This window comes from Neopsephotus bourkii, unplaced genomic scaffold (genome assembly GCF_033783945.1).
Source record: "Neopsephotus bourkii isolate Nb327-2 ecotype Australia unplaced genomic scaffold, CSIRO-AGI_Nbou_v1 NB_838, whole genome shotgun sequence".
Classification (NCBI taxonomy): Eukaryota; Metazoa; Chordata; class Aves; order Psittaciformes; family Psittacidae; genus Neopsephotus; species Neopsephotus bourkii.
The window spans coordinates 2,929,161-2,951,596 of NW_026901334.1; the positions used below are offsets into that span (position 1 = coordinate 2,929,161).

General features: G+C 52.2%; 1 protein-coding gene across 21 annotated transcripts in view; it reads left to right on the plus strand.

The window, feature by feature from the left end:
* TCF3 (transcription factor 3) overlaps positions 1-22,436 on the plus strand; it is a 69,568-nt gene that overhangs the window by 14,375 nt on the left and 32,757 nt on the right. For 2 of the 21 annotated variants that reach the window (XM_061355989.1, XM_061355990.1), the window contains exon 1: positions 12,714-12,818. The exons of the other annotated variants lie outside the window; for them this stretch is intronic. In XM_061355989.1, coding sequence (XP_061211973.1) covers positions 12,791-12,818 — 28 coding nt within the window. In that variant the 5' untranslated portion in view covers positions 12,714-12,790. Of the gene's footprint in view, positions 1-12,713; positions 12,819-22,436 lie in introns of those variants that run through there. 21 annotated transcript variants of the gene reach the window in all.

The following is a 22,436-nucleotide window of genomic DNA, read 5'->3' on the forward strand; positions in this document are numbered from 1 at the left end:
TGCCCGTGGCAGGGGCTGGAATTGGATGAGCTTTAGGGTCCTTTCCAACCCAAACCAGGCTGGGATTCTACAAGTCTAAGCCTTTTGCTCCAGCAGCGCAGTTACCCCTTGGCCAGTCATCCTTGGCCTGCGCTTTGGAGAGCAGGGGGCATGTTTCATTTGCATGTTGGCTTTGTGACTTCTCTCTGGTCCTCAATGTTTGACAATTGTGTTTTTTGGGTGGGATGAATCACTGCAATAAGATGGTAACAACATGTGCCATGCACCGCGTGCTCTGTGTCTGTGGGGAGGATCCAAGGTGTCTAAACCACGTCCTAGATAGTGGCAAATGGTTGTTTTCATAGTTTGTTGATGCTGATTTATCTTAATTCACTAATGGACAGCAAGGTACAATCAGATACGAACCCATCCCCAGCGAGAGAGCCTGCCATCCGTCTCAGAATTTGATTTGAAGTCAAATTGTCACCAACCCTGATGTGGTCAGACAGTGAGGAGCAGATGGTCCTTGCATTTGGGGATCTGGACTTGCTGAGGCAGCGGAGTGCCTTGCAGCCGTGCTGTAATCTGGACCTGGAGATTAGCTCCCTAAATCTTCCTGCCTTGCAGGGAATGCCTAAGCTTCATCTTTAATATGTCCCATGTTTGTCAAACACTCCTGTTCAATTGGATCCTGTACCACTGATAAAAGATGGCACAGCATTTCCCCTCTGCTGCTGTCCCTGTGTCCAGAAAGGAGAAGTTGATGCTGGTTTCCCTACATCTTAGCTTGTTGGTGTGCACCACAGTGCGGGGGTTATTGTAGTGACTCCAAGGTAATGAACCAGGAAACTTGGTGTTTCTTGCTTTTACCCACCCTTGGACACATGGATTTCTAGCCTCTCACTCTTCATCTCTCTCCTCCATGGGGCTATCCTGGCACAGTATGTAGCTTTTCTCTTTTTCCCTTTTGGAGGAGCTCTTAACTTGAGGCTGTTTCCTCCCCAGTGGAAGTTAGGAGTCAAGGGACAAGACAGTGGCTGATGACCCTGGCCAAAATGCCTCACTTGCTGTGATGAAGTTCTTGCTTCCAGAGTTCAGCTGGCAAATAAGGGAGCAAAGTCTTTTCAAGCAGTGCTGCTAGAAAATGACAGTGATAAAATTGCCCCAAAGTAAACTCATTTTCAGATCCCAATTAATTATTCACAGCATCCTCGCCTGGCTTGGGCTAGAAAGGACCTCAAAGCTCCCTTAAGGTATTGAAAGGCCACAGTAGATTGCCCTGACCAAGCTGCTGGTGCTCGTGCAGGTGCTCTCTTTGCAAAGGGGAGGCCGTTTCTCGGGTCAGGAAGATTCAAAGTGTTCAAGCACGCCCTCCAGCTTTGAGATCCCTTTGCCTTACTCTTTGTCTCCTGGTTTTATTTTAAGCTCTGCCACTGTTTCCCTCACTTTTGTCCTTAAATGCACCGGGGAGGAACTGGTTCAGCTTCCCCGCCGCATGGACAATTCAGCACCTCCGCTCTGCGTTTTCTTGGCAAGGAGCAGCCCAAACAATTGCCACTAGGATGGAGCTGACGTCATGCCGACCGTGTCTGCAGCATTTATAGCACATATAGGTCACCACAGGGAAGTTGCTCTTTCTGGGGCTTTGAGCTTGCAACTTGTGTTCTCCAGCCTGAGCTGTGTCATTTGCCGCTGGTGGTTTATGTGAGCCGGGACACTCAGTGTGTGCCTATTGTCCTGCTCCTGGAAGGCAGCGGTTTCATCATCCCCTCCCCACACTGTTTGTTTATGATTTGCAGTAGCACAACATTGAAAGCCATGTCCTTCATCCCCCCCCATGTTGTAGTTAGTCATAAATGACTAAAGTGATAGAACCGAGCTCTCTCCCAGTGCACTTCATTAAACAGTGCCTCGAGCAGGAAACCGCCTGTGCTAAATTTCACATGGAAATAGCCATTTTTAATTGACATTAAGACAGGAGGAGTGGCAGGAGGCAAAGAAGTTTTCATTGTCTCTTCCCAGCCCAGGCTGTGGCATGGGGCTGTCGCCTTGTGGCTGCGGAGTTTTCAGCAGAGTCAGTGCGTTCCAGCTATGCCTTTGTTTCAGTGAATGAGCTGGGACTGAGGAGCAGGGAATTAAGCTGGTTGTGCAAGGTAAGGCATCATCCATGGTTAGCATGGAGCGTGGGACCATCTCCCCTTCCCGCTGGAAACAGTGCACGGGGCCAGGTTGGAACAGGAGCCTGGGCAGACTCCTGCTGACAGATGATTCTGCATGCAGCAGTTTTCCTTCCCTTTTGAGTAAGTGAATTCACCATTAAATACCTTTTCCTCCTTGCTTTGTGCTGAAGGGAGTTCCCTTGTTCAGGATCTCGGTGGGTTTGGAAGGGGGAGTCCCCTTTTGGTCTGTGCTGTGATTTCTACCTCTGAAATTTGCTGGGTGCTTTTGTGCTGGTGAGGATGGTGAGATGAGGCTCATTGTCGAGGGAATGGCTTTGATCGGGGGAAGCTCATAACATGCACTTGAAGCTGGGGAGGTTTTCAAAGAGTTACAAGCTGGTGCATGTAACAGACTGTAAGTTATAGCGTACCGAACAAAGTAAATGCATTCTCCCTGGAGGGAGGTGAGTCCGTGTTCCCTTTGAAAGCCTGCTTTAAACAACGTTCAGACTCGGATACCTGTGGCAACAGCACTGAAAGTAATAAATTCTCTGGAAGATGAGGTTGTCTCTTTAATTTGGGCTATGGTGAGCTGTTTGAAGAGTGAATTCTTTGGTGTGTGCACGCAAGGCTGCGTTGGGTGAGGAGGGGAGGGTCTGGGGGTGCTGGGTGGACATAGGCTGGGTGGTTTGCAGCGAACCCAGGGAGGTTAGGGAGTTGTGAGGAGCTAAGTGCAGCGTTTCTGTTGCCCTGCTGTCAGCAGTTGAGTTCCAGGCTGCAGAAACTCATTTTCAACTGTTTCCCATAGTGAGGAAAGCAGGAGCTTTTCTTAGTAAGGATGTATCACGTTTTCCTACTAAACGGCCTCAAGTTGTCCCACATGTTCTGTTTGTGCTGAAGTGGGAGCGATGGGCTTTGCTATTTTGATAGATGATGAAAGGCAGACATGAGGTGCACAATATGCGACTTTATATTTAAAACTGGCACTTCCCATTAAAGAACGTACTTGAGGCTGCTTGTTTATGTTGCGGTTGTGAACGTGCCCATGCAGCAGCCTTGCAAAGCTGTCACTAAACACAAAGCCACCACAATACAGAAGTCAAAGCAGAAAAATTTCCTTGCCTGCCTATTGGCATGGCTGGTTCTTGCCAAGACTGTTTTTTAGCCATTAACAAAGGAAAATTATGCGAGGGCTGGAGCAGCTCTGCTCTGGAGCCAGGCTGAGAGAGCTGGGCTGGGGCAGCCTGGAGAAGAGAAGGCTCCTGAAGGGGAGACCTTAGAGCAGCTCCAGTGCCTAAAGGGGCTGCAGGAAAGCTGGAGAGGGGCTTGGGACAAGGGCCTGTAGGGACAGGCCAAGGGGAATGGCTTGAACCTGCCCGAGGGGAGACTGAGCTGAGCTCTTAGGCAGAAGCTCTTCCCTGTGAGGGTGCTGAGGCGCTGGCACAGGGTGCCCAGAGAAGCTGTGGCTGCCCCATCCCTGGCAGTGCTCAAGGCCAGGTTGGACACAGGGGCTTGGAGCAAGCTGCTCCAGTGGAAGGGGTCCCTGCCCGTGGCAGGGGTTGGAGCTGGATGAGCGTTAAGGTCCCTTCAACCCAAACCACCATTCTGTGATAGGATTCTATGAAACAGTAAATAAGGTAATAAACAGATAAAGCCTTGCCATGGCCAAGTCAAGCTGGCAAAGCTGTGAGATCATCTTAGCCTGGACAGCGACAGATCCTTTCAACCCTCCACTGCTCTCTGTGGTGTTCCCATTCCTGCTGCTGGCAGATCCCGCTCCCGGGATGCAGGAGGATGTGGGAGGATGCTGCTGAGGGTATGGCAGGGGAGCACCCGGGGTGCTGCAGCCCCAGCTGGTAACAGAGCCTGGAGGACTTTCAGTGCAGTTCATCTCTCCCGTGCTTGTCAGGTGCGTTTAACAGCTTTCTGCCTTGCTCTTGGCTTTGCCTTTGGGGAGCTCCTCTTCTCCTTCCTCTCCCCTTTCTTCTCCCTGCTTTTCCTGTGGGGTGGCTCCCGTTAACCAGCACACAGACCGAGCTTGGAGGGGATGAAGGCTGGGGGCAGGGAGCACGGGGCAGCAGGAAATAGCAAACATGGGGGAACAAATGGCAGGGGAAGATCTTCACGCCTGTCTCCCTTAATCCAGCATCACACCCTGGCTGCATCTCTGATGCCTGTGTCCTTGGGTGCATGTTCCTGCTCCCAGGGCTTCCCCACCGTGGTAGGTGTTTCTGCAGTGAGGTTAAATAGGAAGGCCTTCCTCTATCTCTCTGTTAACCTCTCCTCAAATTTGGGGTTTTTCCTTGGATTTTTGGGCAAGGCTGGGAGGGAGATGGCCCTGCCAGAGGCACAGCTGCTTTGTGATGGATCCATAAGGAATGAGCCTGGAAAGAGCAGGAAAAGGGTGAAAGTGCTGTTGAAGCAGTGGGGGTGCCCTGATGGCAGCTCAGCAGTTGGAGAGAGGTGAAGGTAACCTGGTCCCTGTCTTGGTGAGTGTTTAGCTTCAGGGGGTGAAAGAGCGTTTTCAGGCGAGGGGCATTTGGGGGTTCTGGTTGGATTTTGCTCCTCTTCCACCCCAAGGAGAGTCCTTGTGGCTGGATTTGAGATTTTGAACTAGGAGAGAGCACAGCGAATGTCAGGGGACTCAGAGAGCACTGAGATAAGCGACAGCTTCTGGTTAGATACTGCAGATACAACGCAGAGCTTGTTGAAACACAGGGTTTCAGCTTTGCCAGGAGAGCTGAAGCAGTCCAGCCATCTCCTGCTGCCAGAGCTTTTGCCTTCCCTCCATGAGGCAGTTCAGCACCAGTGTAACTGTGCCTGCTCGAGGGGTAGGATGGGATGAGCGTATCTTACATAAAATCAGGTGCCTGCCCTGGATTAAGGCTGATGTGAAGCTGGGCTAGGAGGGAGCCTTCTGGGTTTCCAAAGAGCATGGACAAGCTCAAGCACCTGCTTTTCTTCTAATAAGAGGAGCTGGCTGTGTATTAATTGTGTGCCTATTGTTCTTATGTTGGTACTGCTCCTGAAGGGGAGACCTTAGAGCAGCTCCAGTGCCTAAAGGGGCTGCAGGAAAGCTGGAGAGGGGCTTGGGACAAGGGCCTGTAGGGACAGGCCAAGGGGAATGGCTTGAACCTGCCCGAGGGGAGACTGAGCTGAGCTCTTAGGCAGAAGCTCTTCCCTGTGAGGGTGCTGAGGCGCTGGCACAGGGTGCCCAGAGAAGCTGTGGCTGCCCCATCCCTGGCAGTGCTCAAGGCCAGGTTGGACACAGGGGCTTGGAGCAAGCTGCTCCAGTGGAAGGGGTCCCTGCCCATGGCAGGGGTTGGGGCTGGAGGAGCTTTAAGGTCCCTTCAACCCAACCCGTGTATTCTGTGGTTTTCCAGAGGGTGTTGCAGACAGCCTGCCATCAGTCAGTTGATGCCTGTGTCCCTGCTGGCCCTCTGAGCAGAGAGCAGCCGGTGCAGTCTTGCTGCACGCTCTGGAGGCCCTTCTGCCCAAAGGTTTCCAAATACTTTGCAAGCCTTGATTAACACATTAGCTTACCCAAATTGAGTTATATATGCCACGGAGAGAAGAAAGATACTGCACTCCTTCAGCGTTGACTTAAAGTTTAATTAATTTTGTTGCCAAATGAGGCATGAAATACAGTGTGAGATATCTTGTGGTGCTGCATGCGTAATTGTACGGGGGACTGAGAGCACAGCGAGAGCTGAGGGTAGGAGATCACCTGAGGCAAGCAGGGCATGGAGCTCCTGTGGCACTGCAGTGTGTGCATCTGGCACAGTCACAGCTCTGAGCTGCTTCAGGGGGATGTGCTCCCAGGGGGAGCTATTCCCAGTTCATAATTCATAGAATCCCAGCCTGGGTTGGGTTGAAGGGACCTTAAAGCTCCTCCAGCTCCAACCCCTGCCATGGGCAGGGACCCCTTCCACTGGAGCAGCTTGCTCCAAGCCCCTGTGTCCAACCTGGCCTTGAGCACTGCCAGGGATGGGGCAGCCACAGCTGGAGGTGTTCAAGGCCAGGCTGATGGCCTGGATTCTGCTTTTGGGATGGCCTCTGAATTCAGCTTTGGAGAAGTTTTGTGGCAGTTCTTTTGATGTTCTTCTTGCTGCCCTCATGAATGGTTTGGAGGGATAATGTCTTCACGATTCCTTGCTTCCCCATTAATGGGGGGGAAGAGGCAGTCCAAGGGATCTGCCCTCTTTATCCTGGAATTTCCAGTTAACTCTCCAGGTAGCCCAGCTTCAAAGCCAGGAGGGAGAACGATCCAACAATCTAGGCCATCTGCCTACTAACCCTGAGCAGCACATCCCCACCTCCAGAGTGACCTAAGGCAATGTTTTCCTCTTATATTTAACTGGAGATTGCATCAGGAGGCGGAGGGAGGTGAAGTTAATATAGCATAAGCTTTTTCCTAGCTGGGCAGTCTTCATGCTTAGACAGGGACTCCAAAGAAACGCATTGGTCTCATTTCAGAGCATCTGGGAGGAAGAGCAGCCTCCAGGATGCATGTGGCTTACTGGAGTAAGCTTTTTGCCCAGTATGGCTTTTTGGCCCACCCTAAATGGGAAGACCCTTCCAGGAGAGCATATAGGCTCCCTGTACCCTGTCTGCAGGGTGCTGGGGACTGCCAGCGAGCTGAGGGTTCTCTTTAGTGCTAGCACTCATATCTCATTGGAGCCAGTGGGCAGCAGGTTTGGTGGCAGCTGCCTGGAGCTCGCTGGCCATCACTCAAGAAAGAGCAGTTTCTCTCTTTCTCAAAGAGTCTTGAAGCATCTTTTGCCCCTTTTTCACCCTTGTGGACATATAATCAGTGAGCTTGTCCCCCTCCAAAAGCCCTGCCTGCATCTCTGTGTCGGTACTCTGTGCTCACAGGCATGGTGTCACCCAGGGGACAACCCATCATGGCCTTAACCTGGAAGAAGAGCCAGCCAAACTCCTGCAGCATGAGACTCTCTCCCCCTTGGGCCTCATCCTGCACAAGTGGGGGGGACATGGTTGTGACAGTGACAAAACTTGTCCTTGTGGCGGTGAGTGTGTGACCGCTCATTGGCAAGCAGAGAGCCCCTGGGCCCCTTCTGCTTCCTGGGGTTTTTATTAAAGTGAGGTGGTCTCTTCCAAAGGCTCCTTAATGCCCTGTTAACATTGTTATACAAAACAGCAGTGTGCCATTTAATTAGGAGAAATACGTCCTAACCTCTACCATATGTTGCTCTTCTCTTATTTGCATTTGAAAGTCCAGCTGAATTTCAATGCGAAACTGGATTTTATCCAAATGATGAATGGCATCAGAGGCTGTGGGAAGGTGGATGTGCCTCCCTGTCACATATGGTTGGGGGTTTTGGGTGGGGGGGTGTGTGTGTGTCTCTTATTCTATTTTAAAGAACATTTTAAAGCAAGGTTCCTTTATTCCTTGGGCCGTGGTTTCGAACTGTTCGTGCCTTTCCTCTAAAACCTTAAGTGAACTTGGCTGTCTGGGTGGCCATTCCTGCATCTTCTGAAGTTCCCCCAAAGGAGAGGGATTAGATTTGCTCTTAAGCAACATGTTTTCAATGGCAGCTCATGGCCAAGGAGATGAATCTGCTGCCAAACCTCCCTGTGCTTCTGGGTGCTCTGTCCTTGCAGGGTTGGGATGTCCTTAAAGATTTCTTGGTATTGACAAGCACCTTTTCTTTCAAAAGGGGAGTGAACAGCCCAGCCATGCGGGCTCTGAATCACCTTGGGCTTTGTGACAGGAGTGTGCTGAGGGTTATTCACTTCATCCCTGCCCCATCCCTGGCAGTGTTCAAGGCCAGGTTGGACACAGGGGCTTGGAGCAAGCTGCTCCAGTGGAAGGGGTCCCTGCGGTGGCAGGGGTTGGAGCTGGATGGGCTTTAAGGTCCCTTCCAACCTAAACCATTCCATGATTGTGTGGTTCTCCAGCCTGTCAGAGTGGGTTTTGTGCCCATGTGTATCTACTTGTCTCCTGGCATGCAGGGCTTTGCCACAGGCTGAAGCTTGTTGGCTTTTTATGTGTACTTTGCTGCAATGGTGGCAGCTCCAAGCCCCTTCCCTGATGGGGCCATCTTTGGTTTGTGGCTGTTGCTTCTCCAGCAGATCAGGCGAGAAGCAGTTCCCTGGGGGCTGTAGAACAGGAGCCATGGCCTCTTGGTGCTGCATGGGCTGCTGGAGGAGGAGCTGCCTTAGGAGCCTTACAGTGGCTGGGTCCATGGCTGTGCACCCCCATGTTGCTGCTGGACTTGACCACTTGGCTGGAGGTTGGGGTTCTCCTTGTCTGGGGTATGATTAAACTGAACAAAGCTCTGTGACAAGCTCAGCGTTGCACTGGGTGTGCTCACACGGCTCTTGGGGACCTTTTACCTCACCTACATGGCAAAAAACCCTCTTAAAAGTCTTTCATAGCCTCATTATTTCACTGTGAATCTGTCTCGGGGAGGAGTTACCATCCCTGGAAGTGTTCACACACTGCAGACAAGGCCCTCAATGCCATGGGTTAGTGGTGTCCTTGGCAGTGCTGGCAATGGTTGGACTGGATGAGCTTCAGGTTCCTTCCCAACCTGGTTCACTGTGATTCTGTGATTGCCTGGGTGCCAGGCACGATGCTCACAGGGGGAGCTGCTTGCTGCAGGTTTCTGACTTTTGTTCTCCTTTCTCTTGGCTCCTTGAGGATCAGTTCAATGTTGAAGCCAGTTTTCGGTGGGGTTTTGTGTTGTGTTAATGTGGCTGAACTGATGTGATTACATTTCCAGATTTCGGTAATGGAATAACAAGTCAGGAAGCTCTTTTTTTGTATGTATATATAAAAAAAAAGGAGAATTTATGTCACTTCCAAATCATCCAATTCTCCAGTTGGGAAGATCTTTCCCTTTCTCAGTTACTCTTGACACGAGGGCTTCTTGCTGCTGTGGCCATGTATGCAGACCCCAGGGCTGGTACATGAAGCTGCTGCCCTTCACACTTGTGCTGTGCTCACTGCCCCAGAGCAGCCATGAGGTTGTCTTGGGTGCCCATAAAGATGGATCTTCCCTTCTCCAGGAGAGCTGCCGGGCCAAAATGCTTGTATGTGTGTCCCAGTGCTGCATTTGGAGCAGAGACCTTGACTGGGGCAGTTCCAGCAGCATCTAGAGATGCATTGGCTTTTGTGCTGGCTCTGAGGTTTCTGAGGAGCTGGAAAACAGCTCAGCCAAATCACCTTGCAATGGCAACTTCCTTTTCAAACAGAAGGATGTCGTTGTGGAGTTAGTGGCTTCCCATTATTTTCCCCCAGTTTGAGTGCTTCCTTGCTGTCGCTCCCCCAGTGTCAGGCTTTGCGGCCCAGTTTGGTTTGGACACAGGGAAAGCGCAGCACAGGGTGTTTGTGTCTCAGGTCTGGCTTCCCAAAGCACCTAGCTGTGCCTCCCCTTCTAGGATGGAGGTGGTAGCTGGTGGAGCCCCAGCCCTACAGAGCCTTTGCCCTTCTTTGGGTATGCTGCACAAAGGTAGTGAGTCACTTTTCCATCAAGCCGATGGTTACCCTGCTCCTGTCTTGTATTTGTGTTGTGTAGCCAGCAGGATTATTTATAACTTCGCCAGCATCCCGAGTCTATTGTTTTAGCAAAGAGCAGGAATGACTGGATGACTTCCTGAGATTTTTTTTTTTTTACCACCCCCTCGTTTTTTGGTTTTTTTAAATCTGCTTTTCCTTCCAAGTATTATATTCGCCAGTTGGATGCTTTCCCCCCACATCTTCCCCTCTTGATTGTGCATTTGTGCTGCTGACAAGCCCACTACCGGTGTCACTTTAACTCTAGAAGCTCTCCCAGGAAAAGCCAAGGGTTTTGAATGACATAAGCAGCTCTTACTGGGCCTGCATCTTGCCTTGGAGGTGCTGAGGACCAAGGCAGGAGGCTCCAGCAGTGCTGTTAACAGGAGGGCAGATGCCTGTGTGCTTGCAAGTGCGTTGTGCTATGCGATGCTGCGCAGCCCAAGTGTGGGGTTGGTCTGGTCAAGGCCACTAGCACAGGGTGGCACCTTTCAAAGGTTCAGCCTTTTTGTCACTGCCCACTGAAGGTGTGAATTTGGGCTGTGCAAAGGCCTCACTTAACCCTGGGCTGCACGGGGTGAAAACCATTTCCATGCTGGCAGTGGATACTGCAAGACTTAGTGGTCATCTGTTTTAGTTAAGCCCTTCCTTGGACATCAGTGGGTAGTAAATGAAGGGAAGGGGCAGGGTGGGTACTATGGTGATCTCAGGTGAACCTTTGGGAAGGACCTGCAGGTTGAACATCCTTTGGGAGCAACACACAGGGCCCTGATGGCTGCTGTCCACAGCTCCTTCTTGCCCCAAAAGCCCAGGTCCGCTTTGGATCTTCTTGCTTGAAATGGGGGCACAAGACTTTGGGTTTGGTTTGACTGAATTCTCCTTCTGGCCAAGTGAGATGCGGGATGCTCTGAGGCGAAGCCTTGCTGCTGCCCATCCCAGTTGCATTTCCTTCATTAGCTGCTTCTCGGCTGTGATGTAACGAGCAGCCTCTGAGGTTGGACTGGCTGCAGCCACGACCTGCACAACCAACCCAGGGGCTGAAACAGCTGAAGGGGAAGGAGCCTTTGCTGCCTTGTGGTCAGCAGAGATCCTGCAGAAGTCCTCTCAGTTTCTATTAGGTCAGAACTCAAAACTTAGGGCTTGTTTATTTTTAAGCTGCTGTTTCCAGCCGAGGTGCTTGCACATCCCCTGCTCATCCTCACCTGGTTGGGAAACGTGAGATTGATCCAAATGGATCCCCCTGCCGTGCTGGAAATGCCACTCGGATGTGAGCAGCTCCGAGCGGAAAGCGAATCCTGAACTCTATCCTGTGGGGTTTTGACACACTCTTCATAGCTGGTTTTGCTGTTACAGGTTTCTTGTGGTGCAGAGCACCCAGCTTGGAAACCAGGAAAGTGTTGGATGAGATGCTGGCTTGGGGAAGAGGTGATGCCCCGAGAAGGACCTGAGAATTGAGGCATCTCAGGGAACTGATGTCCAGAGCCATAAGCTCACAGCTTGCTGCAGTCCAAAGTGAAGATCCTTTGGGCCAGGCACTTAACACGATTCTTGTTAAGAGCTGGTTCCAAAGACTTTACAGCCCAAGCGGAGCCGTTTCAGGTTGCACAGGAGCACGTGCATCCCAAAGGATGCTTGTGCCGGCTGCTAGCCTGACCCACACTGCTGCTCATTCCTGTTCCTATGGTGTTTCTGTTCTCCTAGCTAGGGCACCCTTGGGCTGGCTCCTTCCCAGCCCAGACTCAGTTAGTTCAGAAGTGATCTCCTGAATAAATGGTTGGGATGATTCCTGGAGCATCCAGCTCAGCACAGCATTTCCCTGGAGCGGTGGGAAAAGCCAGCCCTGGATGCCACTGAATTCCCCCTTCCTGCTGCTCCTCAGGTTCCTTTCAGTTAAGATGCATGGAAAAGAAATATCTGGGGAGCTGCAACTTAACGTTTCCCACTGTGAAATCACTGCAGCTTAGGACCTGTGATGGCAGGATATGGGCATCTCCTGCAGCACACTACCTCATCCAGCCCTTCTGGGTCAGCTCAGGAACAGAGAACAGCACTTCTTCCCCAGCTTGCTTTGTATTTTAGAAGCATTGTGGCTTTTTTGTTCCCTTTTCTTTAAATGGCTTGCTAAAAAGTTGAACCTGTAGGACCGAGGCTTTTTTACCCAAAGAAGAAAACTGAAAGATCAGTGGGACCCTGTGGTTTGCATTGCCAGTTGCAAAGGCTTTCAGTGTGCGAGGCTCCCAGCCCTGGTGAGCACAAGGGCATGTTCCAAGAGGTGACCCCACAACATGTGGGTTAAATAGCTGGAGATAGGTTTGTCCACGCAGGTATTTAAGGGATAATCTGTGTTGCTTTATATTGTGCCAAGAGAGGCTGTCTCAGCTCTGGTCTCTGCCTGCTGCATTTCCAGCTCTGCCCTAATTTTTGGGCAAGTCTCTCCATATGTACAATAGCTCGGAACAATTCTGTTCCCTGGAGAGCCTTTGAGGTTTAACATTTGTAAAATGCTTTGAGATCTGCAGATAAAGGAAAGCAAGACAATAAACAGCAACCAGGGCTGTGCCAAAGAAATACCCTGTATCACCACCGCAGAGCTGGGCAGGATTGGGTGGAGGTGCCTTTTGTTAGAGGGCAAACAACTGCTCCAGAAGCCCCTGCTGTAACCTTGCTTAGGAGCTCTGCTTGAAGGAGGGATGCAACTAAGCCTTGACCCTGGCCTTTAAAGGGGCTTGTGTTAAGGAGGTAACATCAGTGGATAACAGCATGATTGGGAACTGAGACGAGCTCACCTCTGTCCCCTCCATACCCTATACCCCCCTATGCTTCCCATTGCCTGCGGGGCTCTCAGGCTGTCCCGGGGCTCCCTGTGTGAGGACCTGGTCCGGAAGATGCTGCCTCTCCCTGCAGTGCATCGTGAAATCCCCTGGTGAAGTTAATCCACTCCATAAACCTCGTTAACTTTCTTCTAACTGCCTTTGCCTGTCCTTCGAGGGAGCTCCCTTCCAGTCCCCCAGACAAAGGCAGGCAGGAGTGGGCAGGGACGGAGGAACCGGGAGCTGCCGAGCTCCTCCCCGGCATTCCGGGCAGGCGGGAGCGCGGCTGGGGCTCACAGCACTGGGCTCCTCGGCGGACCATGGCATCCCAGAACAAGCTGGCTTGGGGTAGGTTCTTCCTGCCAGACATCTGGCGACGCTGGGGCTTTTTTTTGGCAGATGGAGTGTGAAGGAATCGTTTTGAGCAGATCAGTTGGGAATTGTGCTCTCGAGGGATTGGGAGGCAGGTGTGCTGCAGTGGCAGGCTGGAAGCGTTCAGGGATCCTTCTCCCCTCTTCCCCATGCTCTGAGCACCTGCTTTTCCCTACCGTTGTGCTTTTGGGCAGGAGCAGAGAGTGTTAATGCTGCTTGAGGACATACAGCCCTGGTCTGGGGGCAAGTTACGTGGCTCTACAAAAATAGCTCATCGTTTTCTGCTGCTTCCCTGCATTCCCCCATCGACGTATCCGTAAATCCCTTAAAACCTATTAAAGCGAGCTGGGACGAGTGGCACAGCAGGAAGAGAAGGGTACAGGGGTGGAGGCTGGCTCCAGCGTGCAATGAAGTTAGCTGCCTCCCAAGGGTTTCTTGAGTGGGGTGGTGATGGTGGTCCCCATGCTGCGAGCTGCTGTGGGTAACTGCTTCACCTGGGGGGGGGGTAGCATCACCTGGAGGGGAGTTCCTTTCCCTATAAGGGGCTGGGGCGATGGTTTTCATTTCAGCTGGCTTTAGAAATGACTCAAACTGATGCCCAGCTCTCCAGGGATGGCCTTACTTTAACCTGTGCATATCTAGCTTTAACTGAAGAGAAACCAGTTTATCGGAACCAAATACAAATGGTGCCTGCTTTGAGATAAGGGGGGGCTGTGGGAAGTCTTGCTCTGCTTGGGAAACCTACATCTTTTAGTTTTAAATAAATGTGGGCTTGTGTTTAACAGAGGCAGTTATGCTGTGTGCTTTATAATGGATAGGGTTCCTATGGGATGCCAGAGAGCAACTGAGGCTTTGGGATGCTGCTGAGATAAGGGGGAATAGACAAAGCCATGCAAGTGCAGAATGGGCTTCCTATGAGGGAGTAAAGCCGAGGTCAGCCGAGGTAGCTGTGTGCTCCTTGTCCCAATCACAGCAGTGTGGGCAGGAGCTGGACACCCAGACCCTCGAGTGCGATGGATCATGGGCACCAGGGGGGTTTGCAACCAGCTTGTTCTCCTCTTGGCTCTGCCTGGGGCTGAGGGGGCCCAGGGAGCAGCTGAAGCAGCTTGCACAGAGGTGGTTGTCACCTCCAGGCTCCGACCTGCTCCCTGTGCTGTGGTGGCAGAAGCAGATGGGTCTCTGGTGTTGCCTGAAAGGCCGGAGGTGCGGAGCTGTGCTTGTGGGAACAGCTGAGCTGGCCAAGACCTTCCTCTTCACATCCGTCCTGCCCTGCCCCATCTTTTGGGGGCTTTTGGGGCACTTTGTGCTCCGAATGAGGAACTGGTTTTCATTGAGTTTCCTCCTGTCTTACATGTTCAGCAGCCCCTGGAAAGTCCAGTGAGCCCCAGAACTTGCTCAAGATAAGTGATGGGTGAGAAGGACCCTTCCCTTCCAGAGCAGCGAGTGCTGAATGCTCTGAACCACCTCGTGAGCCTGGGGCAGCAAGTAACCATGGGGAGCTTGGTCCATGGCCAGGGAGGCTCAGGATCTCCTCGGGAACAGAGGCAGGAGATGCCTGCAGAGCTCGTGCCCTAGAGGCTGCCCCAGTGAATGAGCTCCAGGGTTTTAACCCTCTTCAGACAACCAGAGCCTCTGCACTTATGGGTTGGGCACTGATGCAGTTCATGGAGGGGAAAAAAATGCCTTTGAGCTTCTTGTAGTTCTGAGGAACATGAGAAACTTATTAATGGTCAATTTTACTAGTCAGTTGTGTTGGTATTCCTGATAAATATTACTGCTTGTCTAGACAAAGGCACTAGAAATGGTAACATCTTATAGTGGAGACAAGATAATCTAATAGGTCTCTTTTTGTATCCAGTTTGTTCCTCTGGATAGCACACAGCCCTGATGTGAAGAGCATTGAAAGGGCTTGGATGCGGTGCATGAAGCCAGGCTGGATGCTTGCATGGGTTTGCCACGCTGGCTGCAAAGCAGAGAGAGAAAACCAGCTCCCACCCTTCCCAGTGGCACTGCATCACCCATCTGCAGCCCAAATGATGGATCAGTGCATGCCCAGGGCAGTGTAAACCATGTAAATTAGGTGGAAATGTTGCTCCTTGGTGGTGTAAGAATCAGAAGAATAAAACCTGCTTTCATGAGACCTTTGTGGGGCTTCCTAGGAATTGTGCAGTGGGTTTTTTGTTGTTGAGAATGGGAGCTCAGGGCAAGGAGGACCAGGTCCCACCGGTCACTGCTGAGGGACACTAGAGCTGCACCTGGGAAATGGTTTGAAACAGCAGGCAGGATGATGGTGGTGGTTAGTCCTGGAAAACAGAGGAGCCGTGCTACACAGTGAGTGCCATCTACTGGCACCTCGTCCCTGCTATTGACACATTAACCCCGGTGAGAGGGAGAGCTGTGGCAAAGGTCTCAGCATGGGACCTGCTGTGGGGGTTATGGAGGAAGGGCTCGGGGTGCCCAGCCTGTTGACAAAGGGACAGGGGTGGGCTTCACCTCCATTCCTTCAGCAGAGTCCTCATCCAAGCAAGTTGAGGTCCCACCTGGTGCTGGAGGAGCCCAGAAGTAGAAATCTACTGAGGCTGACACATCCCAGTTTGAGCTGGATGCTTCATACCCTACCTCCGTGAGTGATTCAAGGCCAGGTTGGACGAAGCCTTGGGTGGCATGGTTTAGTGTGAGGTGTCTCTGCCCATGGCAGAGGGGTTAGAACTAGATCTTAAGGTCCCTTCCAACCCTAACTTCTCTATGATTGATCATGGGATGCATCCGTGCTGCTGTTGGCAGAAGCTGTGCCCCCCTCCATTCCCATCCTCTCCCTTGACATACTTGTCTACACACTGAACCAGGCCAGATGACAGGTCTTGATGTTTAAAAGACCAGCCCACCACCACCAGCTCCATCCTTTAATCTCTTCTCCAGTGTTTGGGCTGCTTGGAGATGGGTGTTGTGATCTGGTTGGATGGACAAAGGGAAGCAGGGCAACGGGAGAAGCTTTTTGGCCTCCTTTGGCCTATGTGTGATTAGGAACAGGGTCTCAAAGGTTGACTGACAGCCAAAACCCAGAGTGCAAAGCATCACTGATTTCTACTGAGGTCAAGGGGCTGATGGAGACCTTGCCTGATGGGCTCTGTGCTGTCTGCACCATAAGCCTTCATATTTTAGGGGTGCAAGGGCAATTTGGGGCATGGAGTATGGTTATGCAAAGGTTTTGCAGGGGAAGGGACAAGGGAACATCTTGAAGTGCTTATGTTTAAAGAGGAAAAAAAGGAGTCATGGTTCTTGGAAATGGGGCTTCTTAGCACAAGTCCATCGAATGCAGCTCTTTTTAATGCAGTTAAATAATCAATGGTACATTCAATTACAGAAATATTTGGCAGAGCTCTAAATAGGTCACATCTGTCCTAAAGCATTGTCTGAAGACATTAAACAATGTCTTAAGGTACATTTCTTACCGTGCTGTGTCATGCTGACCAGATTCCTTAAGACCTGGTACCTGGGAGGGAAAACTCCTTGGTTCCACATGCAGGTATCCCCAAATCTCTGCACCTTGTGCATAGGATGGGCACTTGGGTTTACATCAGGGGTGTCTTAGTGAGCCTGGCTTGGAGACTTGGGGCATATTGAGCTATTGAATTTTGTAGTCCTGCAATTAGAGCAGTGTAACTGGGCCTGGCCAGGGGGACCAGTAACAGATGGGGGTTGGTAGCTGCTCTGTTGCCCCCCACCTCAGTGTGCGGTTGGGGATGGGATGGCAGCTGGGAGCCACTGGGGAAAGGAGAAAGCATAAAGAAGAACCTTTGTTGTGGGGACTGCAGGCTTGGAGTTGTTTGCAAGCAGGAGCTGGAGCAGAGGGTGGGCAGGTGCTGGCGGGAACAGTTTGTCTGGGAAAGTTTTCCTCATTGTGTAGAACAATTCTTCTCAGCTGATCCTTCCTGTGGCTGAATCATCGTCTCAGCAAGCACATGAGCTATCCCTGGGGCTGCATCCGGCGGGGTCCAGGGCATCTGGGACAGGCCAAGGGGAATGGCTTGAACCTGCCCGAGGAGAGACTGAGCTGAGCTCTTAGGCAGAAGCCCTTCCCTGTGAGGGTGCTGAGGCGCTGGCACAGGGTGCCCAGAGAAGCTGTGGCTGCCCCATCCCTGGCAGTGCTCAAGGCCAGGTTGGACACAGGGCTTGGAGCAAGCTGCTCCAGTGGAAGGGGTCTGGAGCTGGAGCTGGAGGAGCTTTAAGGTCCCTTCAACCCAAACCAGGCTGGGATTCTATGACCTTGCTCTGCCAGCAGAGCAGGAGGGTTCTGGGCAGCTCAGCACCTTGCAGGTGCAGTCCTGAGTTTTGGGTTAGAATAAGCACTCCTGGATGTGCTTTTGCTTCAGCCTTTGTTTCCCCTTTGGGACCTGAGTTTTCTCCTTGCTCCAGGGCAGTTTGCAGGGTGAGGGCTGCGTTAGCAGCAGAGTCATTGAACACCATCCCTCTCCCATTAACAGAAGCCTTCCAAATAAACCAGCAAGGGCTCCGTGCTTGTGCCCATGTGTGTTTGGCTGTTTCCTCACGTAATCTCCACAATATTTGGACACAGCCTTTAATTTGTCTAATTTTTAACTGCTTTTGGCATCCTCACTTGCAGGCTGGGGTGCAGGGCAGTGGGGCTGAGATTAGGTGGGGGGCTCACATATTTAGCAGCCCTGAGTCAGAGCCTGCTTTCCATGGAGGGGTTTGTTCCTCACCCTGTCAAAAAGCACTTTGGGGAGGGCTAAAGTGCTTCATGGCACCTTCCTGGAAGGGGGGTTTGGGTCTGAGCCACCTCCTTCCTCTTCTTCAGGATTGGTTTTATCCCAAGATGCTACCAAGTGGCTCATCTCCATTGCTCAGGACTTCTCCCACCCTCTGCTGTCCCTATAGCCCTGCTTTGCCATGTCTCTGCAACCCAGTTTCTATGTACGTGGAAACTGAGACCCAGTTTCCATCTACAAGGAGCGCAGCAGAGCTCCTGCTCCGAAATCCATGTGGATCTGAGGCGCCCGCAAGGAAAAAGCCCCAACACCTGCTCTCATCTGACTCAAACCAATGTTGTTCTTGGCCTTTTTCCTTGCACTTTTGTCCCTTAGACCCTCCTTGACATCCTGCTTCTTGCCAAGCATGGATGGGCTTGGATGGAGGCTGGGGATGAGTGACACGGGTAGGTTCAGCCCAGAGAGGCTGTGGACAAGGGACACAATCGGTTTGTCCCGCAGGCTGCTGACCTTATGAAAGCACCGCCGAGGCGAGCCCTGTGTTATTCTCTGTTCCCTTTTCATGCTGCTCCTTTGTGCTCCTTTGGTCATTGCCGGCCCTTTGTTTTTACAGCTGGGGGAAGTGTTTTGAGCTTTAAAGTTTATTTTCTTCCCTCTGGTTGTCGTCACAGGTTTGGGTTTGCTTTTTTTCCTCCCTGTGGCATCTTGCTGGATTTCCATGGAGGTAGGATCAGCTCTCTATTCCATGCCTTTCCAATGGAGGGAGCGGGCTTCTTTCCTTTGCACCCCCAAACCAGCCCGGGGGCTGCCTTAGAGCCTGCTCCATCCTCAGAGAGCAGTTACAGACACCCATGGGCTGTGACATCAAGAGAAGCAGTGTCCTGGCCCACAGCAGGAGCTTTGAATGCTGCTTCAGGTTTGAAACATGTTTGGAAACATGTGCATCATCTCCCAGAGCAGCATCTAAAAGACCAGGAGTAACTGAAGTTATTTCTTTGGCTCTTTCCCCCCTCTTTTTCTTTGTTGTTGGTTGTAGATTTAATTCCTCTCTATACTCATCCCTTGTCCAAAGCCAATGGGGAATGGATCATTTTTACCAGTACCTGGTACTGCTCCCATCTTTCCCCAGCCCCTGTAAGGGGGTTGGAACTGGATGAGCTTTAAGGTCCCTTCCAACCCAAACCAGGCTGGGATCTATGATTGTAAGTGGCTTTCTCCAGTCAAGCTGTACCACCCTGTGCCTGGCCATGCTCCATCCCTTCCACAGGAGGGACCGGCCGGGCTGCATCTACCAGCATGGAAGCTCCCACTCTCAGTCGACATCCACCAAAGTACTTTCCTTGTCCCCAGGCAGCAGCAAAGCCGAGCCTTGCTGTCTCAGCCACCTTTGGTCCAACCTCACATTCGGAAGCAGTGGAAGGGATGAAACAGAGCTGCCCCTACCTGGGGTGAGCACTCCTGGTCTGTACCATGAGCAGGGGCCTCCAGGGTGGCATTCTCAGCATCCCTTTGCTGCCTTCCAGGTGTTTGGTGCCTTTGGGGGCATTTTGTTTGCCTTTTTTTTTAATTATTATTATTATTATTCCTGTTTTTAAATTGTTTTGTCATGCGCCGGGAAAAGGAAGCGCACAAATTGTATGGGCCCATCCACAATCCACGTCCTGTAAACAGCTGCCGGCCGCCTGCCTTTCCCCCCCTGTTTTTTCCTCTTGGTGGCTGGTAAATAAACAGGCAAAGCTTCTCCCAGTGCCCTCTGCTCCCCTTGCAGGGGCTCTGCCTGCACCCAGGGGATGCCTGCACTGTGGAATGGGTTGGTGGGGTTTTCCATGCTGGAGTCAGCAGATCTGGGGAGGCAACTCTCTCTCCACAGGCAAAACATTGCTGCTGGTTTGCCTGGGACTAAAGCTAATTACCAGGAGACTAATTTTATTGATTTCAAATCCCTTTTAGCAGAGATTTTGCTGTGAGGCTGATCGCCAGGGCGATTAGGGGACAAAGGCGCTTAATTTGGAAGTGTTTATCAGGCAGCCTTCTGTCACCTCTGCTTCAAATCAAGCTGCAGTGGCACCAGTGGAGGCAGGTGGGGAGCGAGTTTCCATTGCTGCTCCTAGAGCAACCTGGGGGCTAGCGGAGGTTAAATGTGTTCATAACAGAATCATTATAGGATCACAGAATGGGTTGGGTTGAAAGGGACCTTAAAGCTCATCCAGTTCCAACCCCTGCCATAGGCAGGGACCCCTTCCACTGGAGCAGCTTGCTCCAAGCCCCTGTGTCCAACCTGGCCTTGAGCACTGCCAGGGATGGGGCAGCCACAGCTTCTCTGGGCACCCTGTGCCAGCGCCTCAGCACCCTCACAGGGAAGAGCTTCTGCCTAAGAGCTCAGCTCAGTCTCCCCTCGGGCAGGTTCAAGCCATTCCCCTTGGCCTGTCCCTACAGGCCCTTGTCCCAAGCCCCTCTCCAGGTTTCCTGCAGCCCCTTTAGGCACTGGAGCTGCTCTAAGGTCTCCCCTTCAGGAGCCTTCTCTTCTCCAGGCTGCCCCAGCCCAGCTCTCTCAGCCTGGCTCCAGAGCAGAGCTGCTCCAGCCCTCGCAGCATCTCCATGGCCTCCTCTGGCCTCACTCCAACAGCTCCAGGTCCCTCTTGTGCTGCTGCCCCAGAGCTGGATCAGGGCTGCAGGGGGGGTCTCCCCAGAGCACAGCAGAGGGGCAGGATCCCCTCCCTTCACCTGCTGCTCACGCTATGGGGGTGCACCCAGCACACAGGGGGGTTCTGGGCTCAAGCGCTCACTGAAGCCGGGTCATGGGGAGCTTCTCCTCACCCAGCACCCCCAAGTCCGTCTGCTCAGGGCTGCTCCCATAATCACAATGGGCTGCTGGCCACAGGGGTTTTATCCCCAACCGCCACCAGGTTCCTGTCCTGCTTCCAGCCATGGACACTGCTGCAGCTGCAGAGCTGAATTTGCCTCCTTGGCTTTCAAAGCCTCACTGCAGGCTCCTTTTGCTGGGTAGACCCTTGAAGATGGAAGATGCCATCTTCACGGTAGCTGCGGCTGCTCCCAAACCTTGCCCAGCCACCAGAGGGGCTTGGCCTAAATATTTTTAATAGACTTTAAGCAAAAAAAAAAAGCCCAGCCTTGTCGTTTTGATGGGAATCAGCTTTAGGGATTGTGCTTTGGTGCTGGCAGATTGTGGAGGCCGGGGGGAGGGAGATGCTCAGCAGCGTTTTCCCCCCCTGTGATCCTCGGGGCTGCTGTGAGGGTCCCCTCACTGCATTCTCCTCCTGACATTGAAAACAAGGCACCTTGGAGTCATTGGAGCCTGCAGGGTGGGATTTAATAGCACAAACTCTAATCTTGCTGCACGAACAGGGTCTGAGGGGTTTCAGGAGCAAAATGTCCTGCTCTGTATCCCTGCACATCCTGCAGGTGAGGAGGGGGAGCTGCCCACCTTGGGGGCTTTGGTCATAAAAGAAACAGTAGAGATGGAGCTTACTTTGAAAGCCCTTGGCCTGAATGCAAAGGCCACGTGCTGGGGAGTCCTCCTTGGCCATCACTGGGTGGGCAGAGCAGGGGCTGGCACCAAAGCCAGGCTCCCCCCAGAAGCCACATCCCAGTGCTGGGCTTGAATCAGGGGGGTTCAGGGCTATAGAACACATCAGGGCTTTGCTTTGAGGACCAGCGCTGCTTTCCCAGGCATGGGGAGCAGAGCAGCATCTCTTGCTGTGGCACTTTCCACCCTGGGGACCCTGTAGGTGGGGGCTGGAAGGCACAAACTGAGCCACAGGCACTCTTTAAGTGGCGGCTGGGATGTGGGGATGGGGCAGAAACGCCTCCACCCTCCCCCTTAATGCCTTTTCTGGCTTCAGAATTGGGTGTTTCAAGTGGTTTTGCTCCTCCTGGATGGGGAACGGTTCCTGGTGCTCATTTGTGTGTAGCCTTTTACTATGGCTCCATAACGGGTGAAGGGCTTTTTTGCTGAGGGTAAATGTGGACAAATGCTTTTTATCCATGCTGAGAGCTTAGGATGGGTCTTGTCTCTCAGCTCGTTTTAGCTGCAGCACAAAAATCGTGAGGAGGGGGGGGAAATATGACTGTCTGACAGCTACATCTTACTCCATTAGTGTATTTTAATTAGAACATGCGCAAGAAATGTGTTATGAATATTCATGACCACGGTTATTAAAACACACAATTAATATGCATGGTTTTTAATAGCTGTATTAATGGAGGGAGAAGGTAGCTCCTATTTTTGTCTTTTTGGAATTGGAACGAGCCTTAACTTGGTAAGGTGGGAAATGGCCCTATTGGAAATGAAGCTACATCCTGACAGTTGGGTGCACGCAGGGGTGGCTCCCACTGCACACACCCTGCGGTTCATAGCCCTGGTACATGGTGCAAAGCCAAGCACTCAGAAGCTAAGGTACATCAGAATTAAGCTCACTTGTGCAAATGGAATTCAGCCCCGTGCCATGTAAGTTCTGGCACAGTCTCTGTTGGTCGCTTGGGTTCAATAGAATCATAGAATCCCAGCCTGGTTTGTGTTGGAAGGGACCTTAAAGCTCATCCAGTTCCAACCCCTTCCACTGCAGCAGCTTGCTCCAAGCCCCTGTGTCCAACCTGGCCTTGAGCACTGCCAGGGATGGGGCAGCCACAGCTTCTCTGGGCACCCTGTGCCAGCTCCTCAGCACCCTCACAGGGAAGAGCTTCTGCCTAAGAGCTCAGCTCAGTCTCCCCTCGGGCAGGTTCAAGCCATTCCCCTTGGCCTGTCCCTACAGGCCCTTGTCCCAAGCCCCTCTCCAGGTTTCCTGCAGCCCCTTTAGGCACTGGAGCTGCTCTAAGGTCTCCCCTTCAGGAGCCTTCTCTTCTC